Source organism: Octopus sinensis, linkage group LG17 (genome assembly GCF_006345805.1).
Source record: "Octopus sinensis linkage group LG17, ASM634580v1, whole genome shotgun sequence".
In the NCBI taxonomy this organism is placed as follows: Eukaryota; Metazoa; Mollusca; class Cephalopoda; order Octopoda; family Octopodidae; genus Octopus; species Octopus sinensis.
In genome coordinates, this window is record NC_043013.1 from 9,349,914 (window position 1) to 9,368,938 (window position 19,025).

Here is a 19,025-nt window from a genome sequence, read left to right on the forward strand (position 1 = left end):
TTTAATTTGCATAACAGTGTAAGCACCAACAGGATAAATTAATGATGGTATTAATTAAAAGGAACACAATGCAGCTTTAGGATAATTAGAAATGTAAGGTAAACTTACTAAGTGTGTTTTTAATTAATTAGATTTATATTTAATATCATGTGTGTGTGTGTGTGTGTGTGTGCATGCATGTGTATGTATATACATCTATATATATGTGTGTATGGGTGAGTTTACACTGGTTTAAAAGCTGTTGTCATTGTGTTGCTGTATGTCCCATGACCTAGTGGTTCGACAAATAGAGATCAATAGAATAAGTATTAGAGTCAATATTTTTGACTGAGCCTTTGAAGGCCACAGTAATATAGTTAAAACCAATAAAACGGTATGTGTGTGGGGATGGGTGTCTAAATGCATGTATCTATATGTATCACCTTTGAAACGCTTGTGTGGCTTGCCCTGGGGGCATTTTCCTTGCTCCAGCTCACCATACAACACCTGCTTTGGCATGGGGGATGTCCTTGAAACAGACAAGGTGGCCAGTCCATCTAAGTTGGTGTTTCATTATCATGGACTCAATGCTTATCATTTTCACCAACTGCAGTGATCTCATATCAGGTACATGAGATCTTCAGGATATTATGCAAGCATCAAGTGAAATCATTTGAGACGCTGAATATACCTGCGGTAAGGTTGTCTTCTTTTTGCATCCAGACATCAATGCTGACTTCCACCATGCATATGTATAGATATGTGACTATGTATATATATATATATTTAATGTATGTGTGTGTGTGTATATATATATATATATATATACACACACACACACACACACACACACACACACACATGCCAGTGGCACGTAAAAAGCACCCACTGCACTCTTGGAGTGGTTGGCATTAGGAAGGGCATCCAGCTGTAGAAACTCTGCCAGATCAAGATTGGGGCCTGGTGCAGCCATCTGGTTCGCCAGCCCTCAGTCAAAATCGTCCAACCCATGCTAGTATGGAAAACGGACGTTAAACAATATATATTTAATGTATGTGTGTGTATATACACATGTATTTTATGTATGTGAGTGTGTCAGAAGTACTGCTTTGTTACATGAAGCTAATAAGCTATTTGCATTTGTGGTGGGCGGAATTTTTTACTTAATTGTTAGAATGTCCAATAGACTACCTTTTGGTATTAGTTCTCTCTGCATTCCAAGTTCAAATCCCAATGAGATCAACTTTACTTTTCATTTTTTAGTGGCTGATAAAAAAGAAAAATGAATCTTGGGTGGTGGATTAATGGAACAACAGGGAAAACATTGAACCAAATACCTTGTGGTATTTGTTCAGGCTCTTTGCTTTTTGACTTCAAATCCCACCATAGTGTACTTTGATATTAAACTTAATCTGTCTAGCAGCTTAACACCATAACCTAGCAATTTTGGTTCTTTTAATGAAACCAAGTTTGTTGTAAGCATTTGGACTAGATCTTTGGTTTGAAGATGCCTTTGGCCATGTAGGGTTATAGACATTGCTTTTTTTCTGACTAAAAGATTAATCCTTTAGCCTGGCTATATCTGGCCCAATTATGAAGGCGGTGAGCTGGCAGAAACGTTAGCACGCCGGGCGAATTGCTTAGCTGTATTTTGTCTGTCATTACGTTCTGAGTTCAAATTTCACCAAGGTCGACTTTGCCTTTCATCCTTTCAGGGTCGATAAATAAAGTACCAGTTTTGCACTGGGGTCGATGTAATCGACTTAATCCCCTTGTCTGTCCTTGTTTGTCCCCTCTATGTTTAGCCCCTTGTGGGTAGTAAAGAAATATATATCTGGCCCAAATATTCTACCTGTTTTATGTTCGAATTGGGCACATTCTGACCTCTCTCACTTACCTTGCAATCATCATCATCATCATCATTGTTTAATGTCTGCTCTCCATGCTGGCATGTGTTGGATGGTTTGACATAGAGCTGGCTAACAAGGAGCTGTCCAGACCCCAACTATCTGTTGTGGCATGGTTTCTACAACTGGATGTCCTTCCTAATGCCAACCACTTAGCAGAGTGTGCTGGGTGCTTTTCAAGGGGAATCAGCTCCTGAAAGGACAAGCCTGTATGTGTGGATGTGGAAGACGGTGATTTTACTTAGCTTGATGTGCCTTATCAAGTATAGCAAATTGCCATATCTCATGGTCCCTTGTCATTTCTTCAGTGAGGCCCAGCATCCGAAGATCCTTTCTCACCACTTTGTCCCTCTAAAAATAAACAACCACATCATCGAAATGTTGAAGCTATGAGATAATGCATGATTAATTCAAAGCAATTTGAGTAAATCACCATGTGACAGGATGAGGATCCTGTCACACAAAATTTAAGTTGAATAAACGGAGACAAAGTCAGGCGGTCTTCGATAACAGTAAGTGGTGGTTTATTCTGCGGTTACAGGTAAGAACTAGTGCATGTGTATCTTTAGTAGGGAAGCCGGCAGCCGAATCCGCAGGACTGGTTGCGATGCTTTCTTGTTGCGAGTCAAGACGATTCGTCGTATGTAAGGTGGCGAGCTGGCAGAAACGTTAGCACACCGGGCGAAATGCTTAGCAGTATTTCGTCTGTCTTTACATTCTGAGTTCAAATTCCGCCAAGATCGACTTTACCTAATTGACTGGCCCCTCCCCAAAAATTTTGGGCCTTGTGCCTAGAGGAGAATAGAATATGTATATGTGTGTGTGTGTATAGGTAAGTTTATGCATGTGTATATATGGATATGTATTTATCTGTGTATATGTGTGTGAGATATATAGTGAAGGCACATGGTTTAATGGTTAGAGGTTTGAGCTCACAATCATGAGGTAGTGAGTTCGATTCCTGGACTGGGCTGTGTGCTGTGTTCTTCAGCATTCACATTGCTCCAGTTCACTCAGTTGTAGAAATGAGTTGTGATATAACTGGTGTCAAACTGCATCAGCCCTTGCTTTTCCCTTAGATATCGTCAGTGGTGAGTAGAGGAGAGGCTGGTATGCATGGGCGACTGCTGGTCTTCCATAAACAAGCTTACCCAGACCTGTGTCGCAGAGGGTAACTTTCATGACTGAAGGAGGTCTTTACTGATATATATATATATATATATGTGTGTGTGTGTGCCTTGTGGTTGGAATGGAATCTACATAGTAAGATCAGGTGACTTACACCACTTGGTAATGAGAAAACATACTTCACTAATATTCGGCAAAGATCTCATGCCAAAAAATCTTTAAAAAGACATGTCTTATCAACAAAATGAAAATTCCTGAATATCAAATGTATCCATTTGATTCATGCTTTATTTTAACCCTTTGGATGTTATTTCGGTCACGTAGTTCTAACTGCTAATGTTGTTTTTCCAAGTTGTGCTGCTAATTCGGTTCTGTTCTATAATTCTCTATTAAATCAATCAATACCGCTACTGCTTGCACTGTTAGTTTAATTAGATGTGACACTCCTCTCTTCTAATGTGTGTGTATATATATATATATATATATATATATATATAATATATATATATATATATATATATATATATATATAGTTCACTCTCTCTCTAACTTGTCATTTTTAACCTCCCTAATTGTGTCAGCTAAATGTCAAAAACATCAATTTATTGCATTTTTTTTTGTTTTAATATATTTTGTCATTTTTTCCTTTCTGAAACCATGGGCTTGGTTTCATTTTTTTTTTTTATTCTTTCCTCCATATAGAACCAAATAAGTAATAAATCAATATTATTCTCCCTATAAAGGTCTCATAGATTTTATTTTTATTTATTCATTTATTTTTATTCTTCCTAATATCTCGTTTGCGGACAAAGGTTAGCGAAATTAGTTGATTTATAATTGCAATCAGTTTATTTCAGATTTCTAAATTACCTATCAGCGATAATTTCTTTCTTCTGATGAATAAAATAAACCTTATAATATAAATGGCAATGTAATTTGAAAGAATATTGAGAGAATATTCACAGAATATTGTAATTATAATCAAAGGTTGATCAACAATGATGAATTATAAATTAGGTAAGTGGATGTAGATTAGTAAATATGTCAAAATAGATAACTGTTAACGAGGAAACTAATAAAAATGGATATCTGATTATGCAAGAACATTGTGGAATTGATTATTTATGAGATGATCTCAAGGCACGCAATTGAGTATTGAATGATTATGGGTAACAGCAGAGTCATGTGGAAATAATAATAATAATCATAATAATAATAATAATAATAATGATGATTTCAAATTTTGGCACAAAGCCAGCAGTTTTGGAGGAGGGCTTAAGTCGATTTCATCGACTCCAGTGTTGAACTGGTACTTATTTTATTGACCCCGAGAGGATGAAAGGCAAAGTTAACTTTGGCAGAATTTGAACTCAGAACGTAAAGACAGACAAAAATGCCACTAAGCATTTTGTCCAGCTTGCTACTGCTTCTGCCATCTCAACACCTTAATAATAATAATAATAAATAATAATGATAATAATAATAATAATAAATAATAATGATAATAATAATAATAATAATATTAATAGTAATAATGACAATAATATGATAATAATAATAATGATGATGATGATAATATGATGATAATAATAATAATAATAATAATAATAATAATAATATAATAATAATAATGATAATAATAATAATAATAATATTAATAGTAATAATGACAATAATATGATAATAATAATAATGATGATGATGATAATATGATGATAATAATAATAATAATAATAATAATATAATAATAATAATGATAATAATAATAATAATAATATTAATAGTAATAATGACAATAATATGATAATAATAATAATGATGATGATGATAATATGATGATAATAATAATAATAATAATAATAATAATAATAATAATAATAACTTCAAATTTTGGCACAAGGCCAGTAATTTTAGTGGATAAGGTTAGTCAAACTCAGATAGTAAAAGAGCTGGAAGAGATAACGCTTAGCATTTTGTCTCATACATTTAGGATTCCGCCAGTTCCTCCCCTGATTAATAACCTGATGATGATGATTCTTTCTATTCTAGGTGGAAATTCAGGAATTTTGGGGGCTAGTTGATTTCAGTGATCCTCTTACTTAACTGGTACTTAGTATTGACCTCAAATGGATGAAAGGTAAAGTCGACCTTGATAGAAATTGAACTCTGTTGTTTACAGCCAGAAGGAATGTCGCCAAGCATTTTCTCTATGCTCTAATGTTTCTGCCAGCTCACCAACTTTATTAATAATAAACATAATAATGATAATAATAATAATAATAATAATAATAATAATAATAATAATAATAATTAATAATAATAATCATCCTTTCTGCTAAAGGCACAAAGCCTGCAAATGGTACTTATTTTATTGTTCCTGGAAAGATGAAAAAGCAAAGTTGATCTTTAGGGGGAATTTGAACACAGAATGTAAAGTTTAAAAAATGCTTTGAAGCATTTTGTCTGGTGTGCTAATGATTCTGCCAGCTTGCTGCCTCCTCTTCCTCCTCCTCCTCCTCCACAACAACAACAACAACAACAATGGCTTCACATAATAGAGACTTTGGGAGAAAGGGTAAGACAATTACATCGACCTCCCCCCAGTGCTCATCTGGTACTTATTTTATCGACCCTGAAAGGTTAAAAGGCGAAGTTGACCTTGGTGGAATTTGAACTCAAATGGTAAAGGGCTGGAAGAAATGATGATAAGTATTTTGTTTGTCTAATGCACTTATGATTCTATCAGCTTACGACCTTGAAAATAATAATAATAATAATAATAATAATAATAATGATAATAATTAATAATAATTAATGATAATAATAATTAATGATAATAATTAATAATAATAATTAATAATAATAATAATAATAATAATAATTAATAACAATAGTAATTAATAATAATTAATAACAATAGTAATTAATAATAATTAATAACAATAGTAATTAATAATAATTAATAATAATAATAATAAACAATAATAATAATAATAATAAATAATAACAATAATAAATAATAATAATAATAATAATAATAATAAATAATTAATAATAATAATTAATAATAATAAATAATAATAATAATAAATGCCCTAATGCAGTGCCAGGCAGTGGCTCTCATGGCTTCTGATCTTAACTGATTGTAAGTGTTATCATGTACATTGTTTTGTCTTGGTATAAAAGATGGGCTACAGCAAATATTCTCCTCAATACCACAGATTTGCTTGTCAGTTGTTTGACTTTAACCAGTTGAGCATGTCCCTTGGTGACTGACGATATGTGCATCTCTGATCACGAGCAGAAGTAGTGGGGGAGCACCATAGCCGTGTGTTGAAAGGAATTCTTGGAGGTTTGGATAATTCTCCTCTGGAAACATGGGTGTTGTGTTCATCATCCTTAAGGGATCTTTTGAGCTTGATGGGCTACTCAGCCTGGAGAAAATTCTAGCTAGGCCCCCACCTGCAAGGTCATGTGCTGTTTGTCATGATATGAGATCACAATGTCATGCACATATGGTTGTAATGCATGTGCCTGGTGTACCCTTATCAGACAATGGTTAGTCATGATGGGTATATTGGGCTTCGTATATTTTACCCCAGTGTCACTTTGATTGCATGCACTGCTCTCGCACTCAATAATAATAATAATAATAATACTTATGGCTTCAAATTTTGGTACAAGTCCAGTAACTTTGGGGAAGGGGTAAGTTGATTACATTGACCCCAGTGTCTAACTGGTACTTATTTTGTTGACCCTGAAAGGATGAAAGGCAAAGGTGACCTTGGTGGAATTTGAGCTCAAATGGCAAAGGGTTGGAAAAAATGATGATAAGCATTTTGTCTGATGCACTTATGATTCTATCAGCTTACGACCTTTAAAAAAAAAATTATAATAATAATAACAACAGCAACAACAATAATGGTTTCAAAGTTTGGCACAAGGCCATCTATTTCATGGGAGTGGGTAAGTTGATTACACCAACCCCCATTGGTCAACTGGTATCTATCTTGTTGAGCTTGAAAGGATGACAGGCAAAGTTGACCTCAGCGGAATTTGAACTCAGAACATAAAGCCTGGTGTGCTATTGATTCTGTCAGTTTGTTGCCTCAATAATAGTAATAATAGCAATGGTTTCTGATTTAAGCACAAGCTAGCAATTTTTAAGAGAGTGGGGTTAGTCATGTCATATCGATCCCAGTACTTGATTAGCATTATATTTAGTGACCCCCAGAACGGGGAAAGGTGAAGTTGACTCCTGCAGGATTTGAAGTCAGATAAATACTTCAAGACATTTTGTCCAACTCTCTTGTGATGCAGTTATTTCACCATCTTCATACTATCATTGTCTTTACATCCACTTTTCCATGGTTGCATGGGTTGGACTGAGTATTTTGAGGCTGATTTTATGACTGGATTCCCTTCCTGTCACTAAACCTTACCTGTTCCTATGCAAAGTAATATTTCTCCATAGTCAGACATGGTTTTTAAATACTGGAAATGAATGACTCTGCTTGTATAACAGTGACACTTGTTTACAGCAACTACTCTATGATGGAAGGCAAGGAGACACAAACATACACTCATTAACACATATTCTCTCTCTCTCTCTCTCACACACACATACACACACACACACATACACACACACACACACACTGGGTTTCTTTCAGTTTATGTCTACCAAATCCACTTGCAAGGTTTTGGATCAGCCTGGAGCTATAGTAGAAGTCTATTGCCCAAGGTGCCATGCAATGGGACTGAACTCAGAACTATGTGGTAATTTTGTTAATATTTTACTGAATTTTGTTAATATTTTATTGAATTTTGTCAATTTCCTTTCTTTTTCTGTTACTCTTTTGGTTTTTGATTGCCCATATCCTCACACTCCCCTTCGACTCCCAGTCATCTTTTCTCTTCCATATACTCTTCCATTTTAGACAAAGCTTTGCAACATATAGGCGCAGGAGTGGCTGTGTGGTAAGTAGCTTGCTAACCAACCACATGGTCCCGGGTTCAGTCCCACTGCGTGGCATCTTGGGCAAGTGTCTTCTGCTATAGCCCCGGGCCGACCAATGCCTTGTGAGTAGATTTGGTAGACGGAAACTGAAAGAAGCCTGTCGTATATATGTATATATATATAAGTGTGTGTGTATATGTTTGTGTGTCTGTGTTTGTCCCCCTAGCATGCACCGATGCTGGTGTGTTTACGTCCCCGTCACTTAGCGGTTCGGCAAAAGAGACCAATAGAATAAGTACTGGGCTTACAAAGAATAAGTCGACTAAAGGCGGTGCTCCAGCATGGCCGCAGTCAAATGACTGAAACAAGTAAAAGAGTAAAAGAGATACCTCTCATGCCTCCTCATATAATGGTTAGCAGTCATTACCTGAAACGGTCTTCTACTTTATCTCATACACCCATAGTAGCTTGTCAGTTTTTCAGTCCAGTTCTTATTAATGTAGGTCATCACAAACTTATCAGTTCTGGTGATTTTTCTTTCTTAATTCTAAATTCTTTCATGTTTCTGAATACAAATTCCATTGGTGTCAGTTTTGCCTTTCATCCCCCCCCCCCCCCCCCCCGTAGCCAGAATAAATTAAATACCAATAATACATTAACTTTGAACCAATCAGTTCCACTTTTTGTCATTTTACAAAGACCGACCTCTGCCTTTGAAAGAAACCGTATCTCACCAAGCATGTGTACAATCAATCTTCACGATTATTTAATCATCGTATACTTTGATATTGCTTTATCATTGACGGACATAGGTATCTTCTTGTGAAACTGGATAACCTCTTAACTTGGCTTTCCTACACACATTAAGTTACAGCCAACGTGTTCCTGAATGTGTGTGTGTGTGTGTGCAGTACATGTATTTGCTTCTCTGTCTCTTTCTCTTTATCTTACCTTTACTCTTTTACATGTTTCAGTCATTTGACCGTGACCATGCTGATTATGGCCTCACTTGTCCTGCCGGGTCTTCTCACGCACATCATGTTTCCATAGGTCTCGGTCTCTAGTCATTTCCTCGGTGAGACCTAAAGTTTGAAGGTCGTGCTTCACCACCTCGTCCCAGGTTTTCCTGGGTCTACCTCTTCCACAGGTTCCCTCAACCGCTAGGGTGTGGCACTTTTTCACACAACTATCTTCATCCATTCTCGCCACATGACCATACCAGCGCAAACATCTCTCTTGCACACCACAACTGATGCTTCTTAGGTCTAATTTTTCTCTCAAAGAACTTACACTCTGTCGAGTATGAAGACTGACATTACACATCCATCGGAGCATACTGGCTTCATTTCTTGCAAGCTTACGCATATCCTCAGCAGTCACGGCCCATGTTTCACTGCCATGTAGCATGGCTGTTCGTACACATGCGTCATACAATCTGCCTTTTACTCTCAGCGAGAGGCCTTTTGTCACCAGCAGAGGTAAGAGCTCTCTGAACTTTGCCCAGGCTATTCTTACTCTAGCAGTTACACTTTCAGCGCACCCGCCCCCGTTACTGACTTGGTCACCTAGGTAACGGAAGCTATCAACTACTTCTAGTTTTTCTCCCTGGAATGTGGCGGAAGATGGTCTCTGCGTATTTTCAGTGTTTATTACTCCCGAGCATCTGCCATATATAAAAACTATTTTCCTAGTTAGCCTTCCTTTGACATTGCTGCACCTCTTATGTGTCCATAGCTTACACTTGGTGCATCTTATAGAGTTTCTACCTACGCCTTTTCTACAGATCGAGCAGGGCCATCTACCTGAATGTGTTTGTGATTTGTCTACCTTCCTACTTATTAGAATTTTGGTTTTAGCTAGGTTGACTCTTAGGCCCTTCGATTCTAATCCTTGCTTCCACACCTGAAACTTCTCCTCCAGTTCTGATAGTGACTCAGCAATTAGGGCAAGGTCATCAGCATAGAGGAGCTCCCAGGGGCAGCCTGTTTTGAATTCCTCCGTTATTGCTTGGAGGACTATGATAAATAGGAGGGGGCTGAGGACTGAACCTTGGTGGACCCCTACCTCTACCCCTACCCTTACCTCTCTCTCTCTATATATATATGTATATATATACATATATATATATATATATATATATATATATTTATATATAGAGGGCATTATACATACATGCCAGACGGCATTATACATACATGCCAAACGCTAAGAGGGACAATCAGTCATTTCTACCAAAAATATTACTAATCCCACCGAATGCAATTTTTCAAAGTAAGACATTTAAAAATATAGACCTGTATCACAGTGATTTCATACTTACGTAATCATCAGCAGGCCTGAATGTATTATAAATAAACAACGACCCTGTCCCGCTTAAGCCGATCAGCTAATTGATCAACATCAACGAAGCACATGGGTGAGTTTACATATATTACATCCGGGTAAGTGGCAAACTTTTACGAATTGCATTTCGGGAGAGGAAAAGTTTTTTCGGAATAAAAATTTAGCAATTAAGGACAACTACTTAATAAGGAAAACTTAACAAGAAATTGTCAGGTAGATAGCGTAAAAACCTCATAAGAGAAAAAATTTCGAAAATAATTATTTCTTATTGAACATATTAATTTATATATAGAGGGCATTATACATACATGCCAGACGGCATTATACATACATGCCAAACGCTAAGAGGGACAATCAGTCATTTCTACCAAAAATATTACTAATCCCACCGAATGCAATTTTTCAAAGTAAGACATTTAAAAATATAGACCTGTATCACAGTGATTTCATACTTACGTAATCATCAGCAGGCCTGAATGTATTATAAATAAACAACGACCCTGCCCCGCTTAAGCCGATCAGCTAACTGATCAACATCAACGAAGCACATGGGTGAGTTTACATATATTACATCCGGGTAAGTGGCAAACTTTTACGAATTGCATTTCGGGAGAGGAAAAGTTTTTTCGGAATAAAAATTTAGCAATTAAGGACAACTACTTAATAAGGAAAACTTAACAAGAAATTGTCAGGTAGATAGCGTAAAAACCTCATAAGAGAAAAAATTTCGAAAATAATTATTTCTTATTGAACATATTAATTTATATATAGAGGGCATTATACATACATGCCAGACGGCATTATACATACATGCCAAACGCTAAGAGGGACAATCAGTCATTTCTACCAAAAATATACTAATCCCACCGAATGCAATTTTTCAAAGTAAGACATTTAAAAATATAGACCTGTATCCAGTGATTTCATACTTACGTAATCATCAGCAGGCCTGAATGTATTATAAATAAACAACGACCCTGCCCCGCTTAAGCCGATCAGCTAACTGATCAACATCAACGAAGCACATGGGTGAGTTTACATATATTACATCCGGGTAAGTGGCAAACTTTTACGAATTGCATTTCGGGAGAGGAAAAGTTTTTTCGGAATAAAAATTTAGCAATTAAGGACAACTACTTAATAAGGAAAACTTAACAAGAAATTGTCAGGTAGATAGCGTAAAAATCTCATAAGAGAAAAAATTTCGAAAATAATTATTTCTTATTGAACATATTAATTTATATCATCATCATCATCATCATCATTTAGCGTCCGTTTTCCATGCTAGCATGGGTTGGACGGTTCAACTGGGGTCTGGGGAGCCCGAAGGCTGCACCAGGCCAGTCAGATCTGGCAGTGTTTCTACAGCTGGATGCCCTTCCTAACGCCAACCACTCCGAGAGTGTAGTGGGTGATTTTATGTGCCACCGACACAGGTGCCAGACGAGGCTGGCGAACGGCCACGCTCGGATGGTGTTTTTATGTGCCACCGACACAGGTGCCAGACGAGGCTGGCAGACGGCCACGCTCGGATGGTGTTTTTATGTGCCACCGACACAGGTGCCAGATGAGGCTGGCAGACGGCCACGCTCGGATGGTGTTTTTATGTGCCACCGACACAGGTGCCAGATGAGGCTGGCGGACGGCCACGATCGGATGGTGTTTGTTACGTCCCCAAAGCACGGAGGCCAGTCTATGCGGTACTGGCTACGGCCACGTTCGGATGATTTTCTTGTGTGCCACCGGCACTGGTACCACAAAGATACAAATTCCATTTATGTTCATCTATTTTGATTTGTTTTGATTTGATTTGATTTGATTTTCACTTGCCTCAACAGGTCTTCACAAGTGTCACAAGAAGGAAGGTATGCACAGGTGGACTGTCTACGTCGCCGGGTCTTCGGATGGTGTCTTTATGTGCCACCGACACAGGTGCCAGATGTGGCTGGCGAACGGCCACGATCGGATGGTTTTCTTGTGTGCCACCGGTACTGGAACCACAAAGATACAAATTCCATTGATGTTCGTCTATTTTGATTTGGTTTGATTTTCACTTGCCTCAACAGGTCTTCACAAGTGTCACGCGTGTCACACACTTGCCTCAACAGGTCTCCACAAGTGTCACACACTTGCCTCTGCCTCAACAGGTCTTCACAAGTGTCACACACTTGCCTCTGCCTCAACAGGTCTTCACAAGTATCATAAGAGGGAAGGTATGCACAGGTGGACTGACTACGTCGCGGGTCTTTGGATGGTGTTTTTATGTGCCACCGACACAGGTGCCAGGTGAGGCTGGCGAACGGCCACGATCAGATGGTGTTTGTTGTGCCCATAGCACGGAGGCCAGTCGATGCGGTACCAGCTACGGCCACGTTCGGATGGTTTTCTTGTGTGCCACCGGTACTGGAACCACAAAGATACAAATTCCATTGATATTCATCTATTTTGATTTGGTTTGATTTGATTTTCACTTGCCTCAACAGGTCTTCACAAGGGTCACACACTTGCCTCAACAGGTCTCCACAAGTGTCACACACTTGCCTCTGCCTCAACAGGTCTTCACAAGTGTCACACACTTGCCTCAACAGGTCTTCACAAGTGTCATAAGAGGGAAGGTATGCACAGGTGGACTGACTACGTCTATATATAGAGAAAAATTGCATTCGGTGGGATTAGTAATATTTTTGGTAGAAATGACTGATTGTCCCTCTTAGCGTTTGGCATGTATGTATAATGCCGTCTGGCATGTATGTATAATGCCCTCTATATATAAATTAATATGTTCAATAAGAAATAATTATTTTCGAAATTTTTTCTCTTATGAGGTTTTTACGCTATCTACCTGACAATTTCTTGTTAAGTTTTCCTTATTAAGTAGTTGTCCTTAATTGCTATATATATATATATTATATATATATATATATATTATATATATATATATATATATATATGTCTATATATATAAGCAATAATAAATCTTAGAGCGAGTTATAAACAGTAGCTGCAACACATCATGACGTATATTTGCCATTTAAATATGGCTAACCCCTAAGGGTGGATGCTACTGTAGTTTGTAGCCCCAGGAGGACATATACGTCATGATGTGTTGCAGCTATTGTTTACAACTCACTTTAAGATTTATTATTGCTTATAAAAATATATATATATGTCTATATATATATTTATAAATAAATGAATAAATCTGCTTACATGGTAACAGGTGCTGCTCCAAGGGAGTCTTTTGATTTCAGTTGTTGAACTTTTGAGCTCTTTTTCTTCTCAGGCATTTGTGACTTAGGAAGCTTCTGTGAGGGTCATTTGCTCTGCTAGAAATAACAGACAAATCTCTCTTCAGTCTTAAATTTAGAAAGGCCACAAACAACAACTTGTAACTAATTTATCTACTTTTTCAGCTTAGAATATTGTTGCTCAGTCCGACTTTACCAATAAATAAGTAAATATATAAATAGATAAATCCTGCAACTTAACAAATGCCATCATTTTTAGCATCTTTAGTAGAAATGTTCACTGTAACCTGCTATGTTTTTCTTGTTTTTTTTTCACCAATATAATATTTCTTCTGTCATCATCACCACTATTGCCATCACCACCACTACCACCATCATGTTCCTCACTTTCACACCCCCACCTCCTCCATCACCATCATTACTGCTGTCATCATTAATGTTGCTATCAAGTCTTAATAAAGCTTCCATCCATCTTTGCTGTCCAATATTTCGTTATCGTTCATAAATAGATCCTATCTTAATGTCACGTCAGTTATCCCTGATGTAATTTTTCTCAGGGAGTCTGGTGAGTTTTAATCTCAATGTAGATATATTTATTTACATTTACTATTTCTTTCTTTTTTTTTGTTAGTTTTTCTTTTGTCTTTTTTTTTTTTTTTTTTTCTTTTTTCAATCTCGGGATATTGGTAAATATTGAATCTACTGGAAATATAATAATTTCTTGCTTACATTTCTGTCTTAATTTTTTATTTTTTCATTTTTTTTTCATTTTTTATTTTTCTATCGTTCCGTTTTTAATTAAGAATAATATATACAAGTAAAACAGGTTATATATTAAATTCTAACACTGTGCGACATGTTAAGTCATGCAAGCCTGAAAAGTATGTTAAATTGATGGCTGATGTTACTTGTGACTGACTTTATGGATTTCAGAACTAAACAGAAATCAACCTTGCACCCCCATCCCCTCGCTACTCCTCCTATAGACCTTTCACTTTTATTTCATTTTCTTTAAAATTGAAAGAAACATTTTATATACTTCTTGTGTTTTGTTTAGCTTAGCTAAACTGATCAGCGCTGATCGAATAGACCTTTTGATCAAAGGCATTCTATCTGTGGCTGTCCTATCTTTTATTTAATTTTCTTTAAAATTGAAAGAAACATTTTTACGTACTTGCTGTTGTTTTTTTTTAAAATTTTTTTTTGTTTAACTTCAGATCAGTATTGATCGAACAGACCTCTGACCTGCTTCCCAACCATATGGTTATGGTTTCAGTTCCATACTGTGGCACCTTGGTCAAGTGTCTTCTATTATAGCCATGGGCTGACCAAAGACATGTTAGTGACTTTGGTAGATGTAAACTGAAAAAGCCCATTGTATATGTGTGTGTGTGTGTGTGTGTATATATATATATATATATATATATATATACCTGCGAGTAAGCACATAGATGCAAAATAGGAAGAAAATAGTATTTCAATACCGAAGATAGAGTAATTATGCTTTTGTTAGCAGCTTTAATAAAAGTGTATATAGACGCAAGAGTGGCTGTGTGGTAAGTAGCTTGCCTCCCAACCACATGGTTTCAGGTTCAGTCCTACTGTGTGGAACCTTGGACAGGTGTCTTCTACTATAACCTCGGGCCAACAAAAGCCTTGTGAGTGGATTTGGTAGATGGAAACTGAAAGAAGCCTGTCATATATATGTGTGTGTGTGTGTGTGTGTGTGTGTGTGTGTGTGTGTGTGTATTTGTGTGTCTGTGTTTGTCCCCACAACATCACTTGACAACTGATGCTGGTGTGTTTATGTACCCGTAACTTAGTGGTTCAGCAAAAGAGACCAATAGAAAAAGTACTAAGTTTATAAAGAATAAGCCCTTGGGTCAATTTGCTTAACTAAAGGTGGTGCTCCAGTATGGCCACAGTCAAATGACTGAAACAAGTAAAAGAATAAAAGAATGTGTTTGTTGTGGTAAGATGTTTACTGCTGAACCTCATGGTTTCAGGTTCTCTCCCATTCTGTGACACCTTGGGCAAGTGTCTTCTACTATAACCTTGGGCTGACCAAAACCTTGTGAGTGGAATTGATAGACAGAAATTGAAAGAAGTCTAAAGTATTTACATATAGATGTGTGTGTGTGTGTGTGTTTGTTCCCTCCATCTCTAATTGGCAACTGGTGTTGGTGTGTTTAATGTTCCTGTAACTTAGCAGTTTGGCGAAAGAGACCGAGAATGTAAGTACCAGGCTTAAAACTGTATCAAATAAGTTTCACAAAGACTTTTAAATATATATAAATATATACATATTTCTGTCAACCAAATCCACTCACAAGGCTTTGGTTGGCCCAAGGCTATAGTAGAAGGCACTTGCCCAATGTGCCATGCAGTGGAACTGAACCTGGAGCCATGTGGTTAAGAAGCAAGCTTCTTACCACACAGCCACACCTGTGCCTATTGATGTTGGAGAAAATTATTTTTCAAAATTAATTTATAGAGAAGTTCATTTTCCTCATTTTTTTTTTTTCGTAGAATCTCTAGGTGCTGGCAGGGCTGTGTAGTTAACAAGTTCGCTTTGCAATGACATAGTTTCAGGTTCAGTTCCACTGTGTGGCACCTTGGGCAAATGTCTTTTACTTTAGCCCTGGGCCAACCAAAGCCTTGTGAGTGTATTTGGAAGATAGAAACTGTGTAAAAAGCCCTCCATATCTCTGTGTGTGAATGTGTATGTTTGTGTCTCACCTTCTTGACAACCGTTGCTGGTTGGTTTACATTCCTGTAACCTAGCAGTTTGGCAGTAGAGACCAATGGAAGAAGTATCAGACTGAAAATTTTTTTCTTTTTTAAATTAAGTATTAGGGCTTGTTTGTTCAACTAAAACCCTTTGAGGCAGTGCCACAGCATGGCCTCAATCCGTTGACTAAATCAAATAAAAGAAAATAAGAATTATGATGTTGGGGTGTCTGTTCACTTTGATAGCCAGGTAAATCACACGACTGCTCCAAAATGAATGAAGTGGTAGGATGTAAGAGATATAAGGTGTGAAATGATGACAATTAAAGGTAGTGATTGAATAGGTAATTAGTTGAAACAAGGAATCTGAGGAAACTGGTGGCTAGTTCATCATTACAATGACTTAGAGTTGCTGGTATGGTGGAGGGTGTTTTTTTTTCCCTTCACATCTACTGAAATCCCTAAAAGACGCTGTTTACAGTCCTTTACTTCCAAAGCCCTTTGCAGTAAGGGTTCAAATCTCATCCTGAGTCAGAATGGTTCTGGGGTAGAGATTGTAAAACATTATTTTGAATTGGAAAATCAGTTTTAAACCTCTCTCCATCTCTCTCTCTCTCTCCCCTTTCATCTTATGAAACAGATCGTTATGTTGTTCTTGTTGCTATTGTTGTTAACCTGAGGAAACTGTGTAAGAAGTAATTAGTTCCTGGGAAAGTTTGCTGTGCTTGGTTTCTGTGAGGACTGTAACATTTCAGGGTTCTGCTCTTCACCTGAGATTGAGAGTGGGGAGGAGAAGACGGAGGAAAAGAGAGAAAGGGGAGAAAAAGAAGAGATGAGGAAGAGAGAATGAAAGATTGGTATGGTACCTTGGCAGGTGTGGAGCAAACAAAAAAGGAAGGAACTGAAATGGTGTGATGTGGAGACTTAAGGATGGGGAAGATCATGATTCTCAGTGAGAATCAGTGACTCTGGGCCAAGGGGTGAAGAAAGAGAGGAAAGGTAGAATTGGAGACAAAGTGGATAGAGTGTCTTATACAGGAAATAGCTAAATGGCTGTCATAGTGGACAACCTACGATTGATTGGGTTGTGAATTCAGATTTTGCTACAAATTTTTCTGTGTGTACTGAGCAAAGTCATGTTACACCAACACATCCCAAAGTTCTGTTACCGGTGATTGACTGGATTCCTACCTTAGAGGAAGTTTATCTGACTGAGTGCTACAAAGTGGAGTCACTTGCCAACATATACCATTCTATTTGTAGAGTAAGTTTATACCTGATGAAGTACTTCTGAGTGAAGTCATTCACTAACATACCTTCCTGTCTGTAGAATAAATTTGTCTGATGACATCCCTTTCCAATACATATGTGCCCTTAGCCTACAGATCTGAAGTTGTCTCTCTCTCTATCTTATCTCCTGCTACTGCCTGATCATTGCATGATTGATCTTGTACCACCGTGATCTCATTCTTGCTCACAACATCATAAGCGGAAAGTGTAACCTCTCGAAAGAGCTGTTCTTCACTCCTGCTCCAGAGCATTGGCTGCGGGGTCACTCCAAAAAGCTCTATCTGCGACGATTTCATCTCAATCAAAGGAGAGGGGCTTTCTCTGTCCCGGTTGTGGACCCGTGGAATAAGCTGCCGGACGAGATAGTGAAGATGCCGACGACCGCTCGGTTCAAAGTCTCTCTTGACCAGAAATGGCCTGAACTCTTTGCATGAACACCCTCCCTGTATATAACTCCATGTCCCCCTACATGGCCTTGCTTTTTGCTTTTTGAGCCAAAAAATTAACTTAACTATCACCCTTTGTCACTCACAGTCTGTCCACACCATGTTCCCAAATCCTTGCATCGAGTAACTATTGTATCAAGTCCTTCCTCTACTGAACATCCACTGTGCTCTGACCTTTTTTTTTTTTGTTCCCTGCGGCTGTCAACTTGTTCAAGAGGAACATTAACTGTGTCAGTCTTACCAGCCTGGGAGAGCCTGCAACAGCCATGGATGTTGTTCATTCCTCCAGGCAGAACCCAAACAAAAAGGCAAAACAAATACAGCAGGAGAAAACTATGTAAGCAGGGCTGCCTGGGGTTACAGGTGCTTCACAGCCTGATAGACATAGTTATATGCTATATATCATATACCACAACAAGCCACTTCACAAGTGCTCTCACATCACATCCCTGGTATTCCGACTCCTTGCCCTTCCCCCCACGTAGCTGAAAAATAATAATTCTCAGTGTGCATTCCAAATTGTTCCTTTAGAAATTATTTCAAATTTTGTTTCCCTTTTACTTTTAAATATTTTTCTTCCATTTTTTTTCTCCACATTACTACTACTACTACTATCATTATTATTATTATTATTATTATTATTATTATTATTATTATTATTATCATGATGATGATGATGATATTTTTTAATGGTTATATTTCATTGGTTCTGTTTGCATGGTGGAAATTATCTTTATTGCCAATTTAGCTTTAGAAATTGTGTAGAGCACAGTTTTAAAACCTGATTCTCTATGATCTTGGTAAACTTTTCTTTTTCATATATATATATATATATATATATATATATATATATATATATATATATATATTATATATATATATATATATATATATTTTATTTCATTACATGCATATATATATATATATATATATATATATATACATACATACATTATTCATATATATGTATATATACATACACTTATATACATAT

The 19,025-nt window shown here is 37.1% G+C and overlaps 1 protein-coding gene across 4 annotated transcripts in view; it reads left to right on the forward strand.

Annotated features, from left to right (window-relative positions):
• Positions 1–19,025, forward strand: part of LOC115220800 (coatomer subunit zeta-1) — a 102,713-nt gene that overhangs the window by 50,389 nt on the left and 33,299 nt on the right. The window contains exon 8 of one of the 4 annotated variants that reach the window (XM_036510335.1): positions 5,064–5,151. The exons of the other annotated variants lie outside the window; for them this stretch is intronic. Coding sequence (XP_036366228.1) covers positions 5,064–5,117 — 54 coding nt within the window. The 3' untranslated portion in view covers positions 5,118–5,151. The remainder of the gene's footprint in view (positions 1–5,063; positions 5,152–19,025) is intronic. 4 annotated transcript variants of the gene reach the window in all.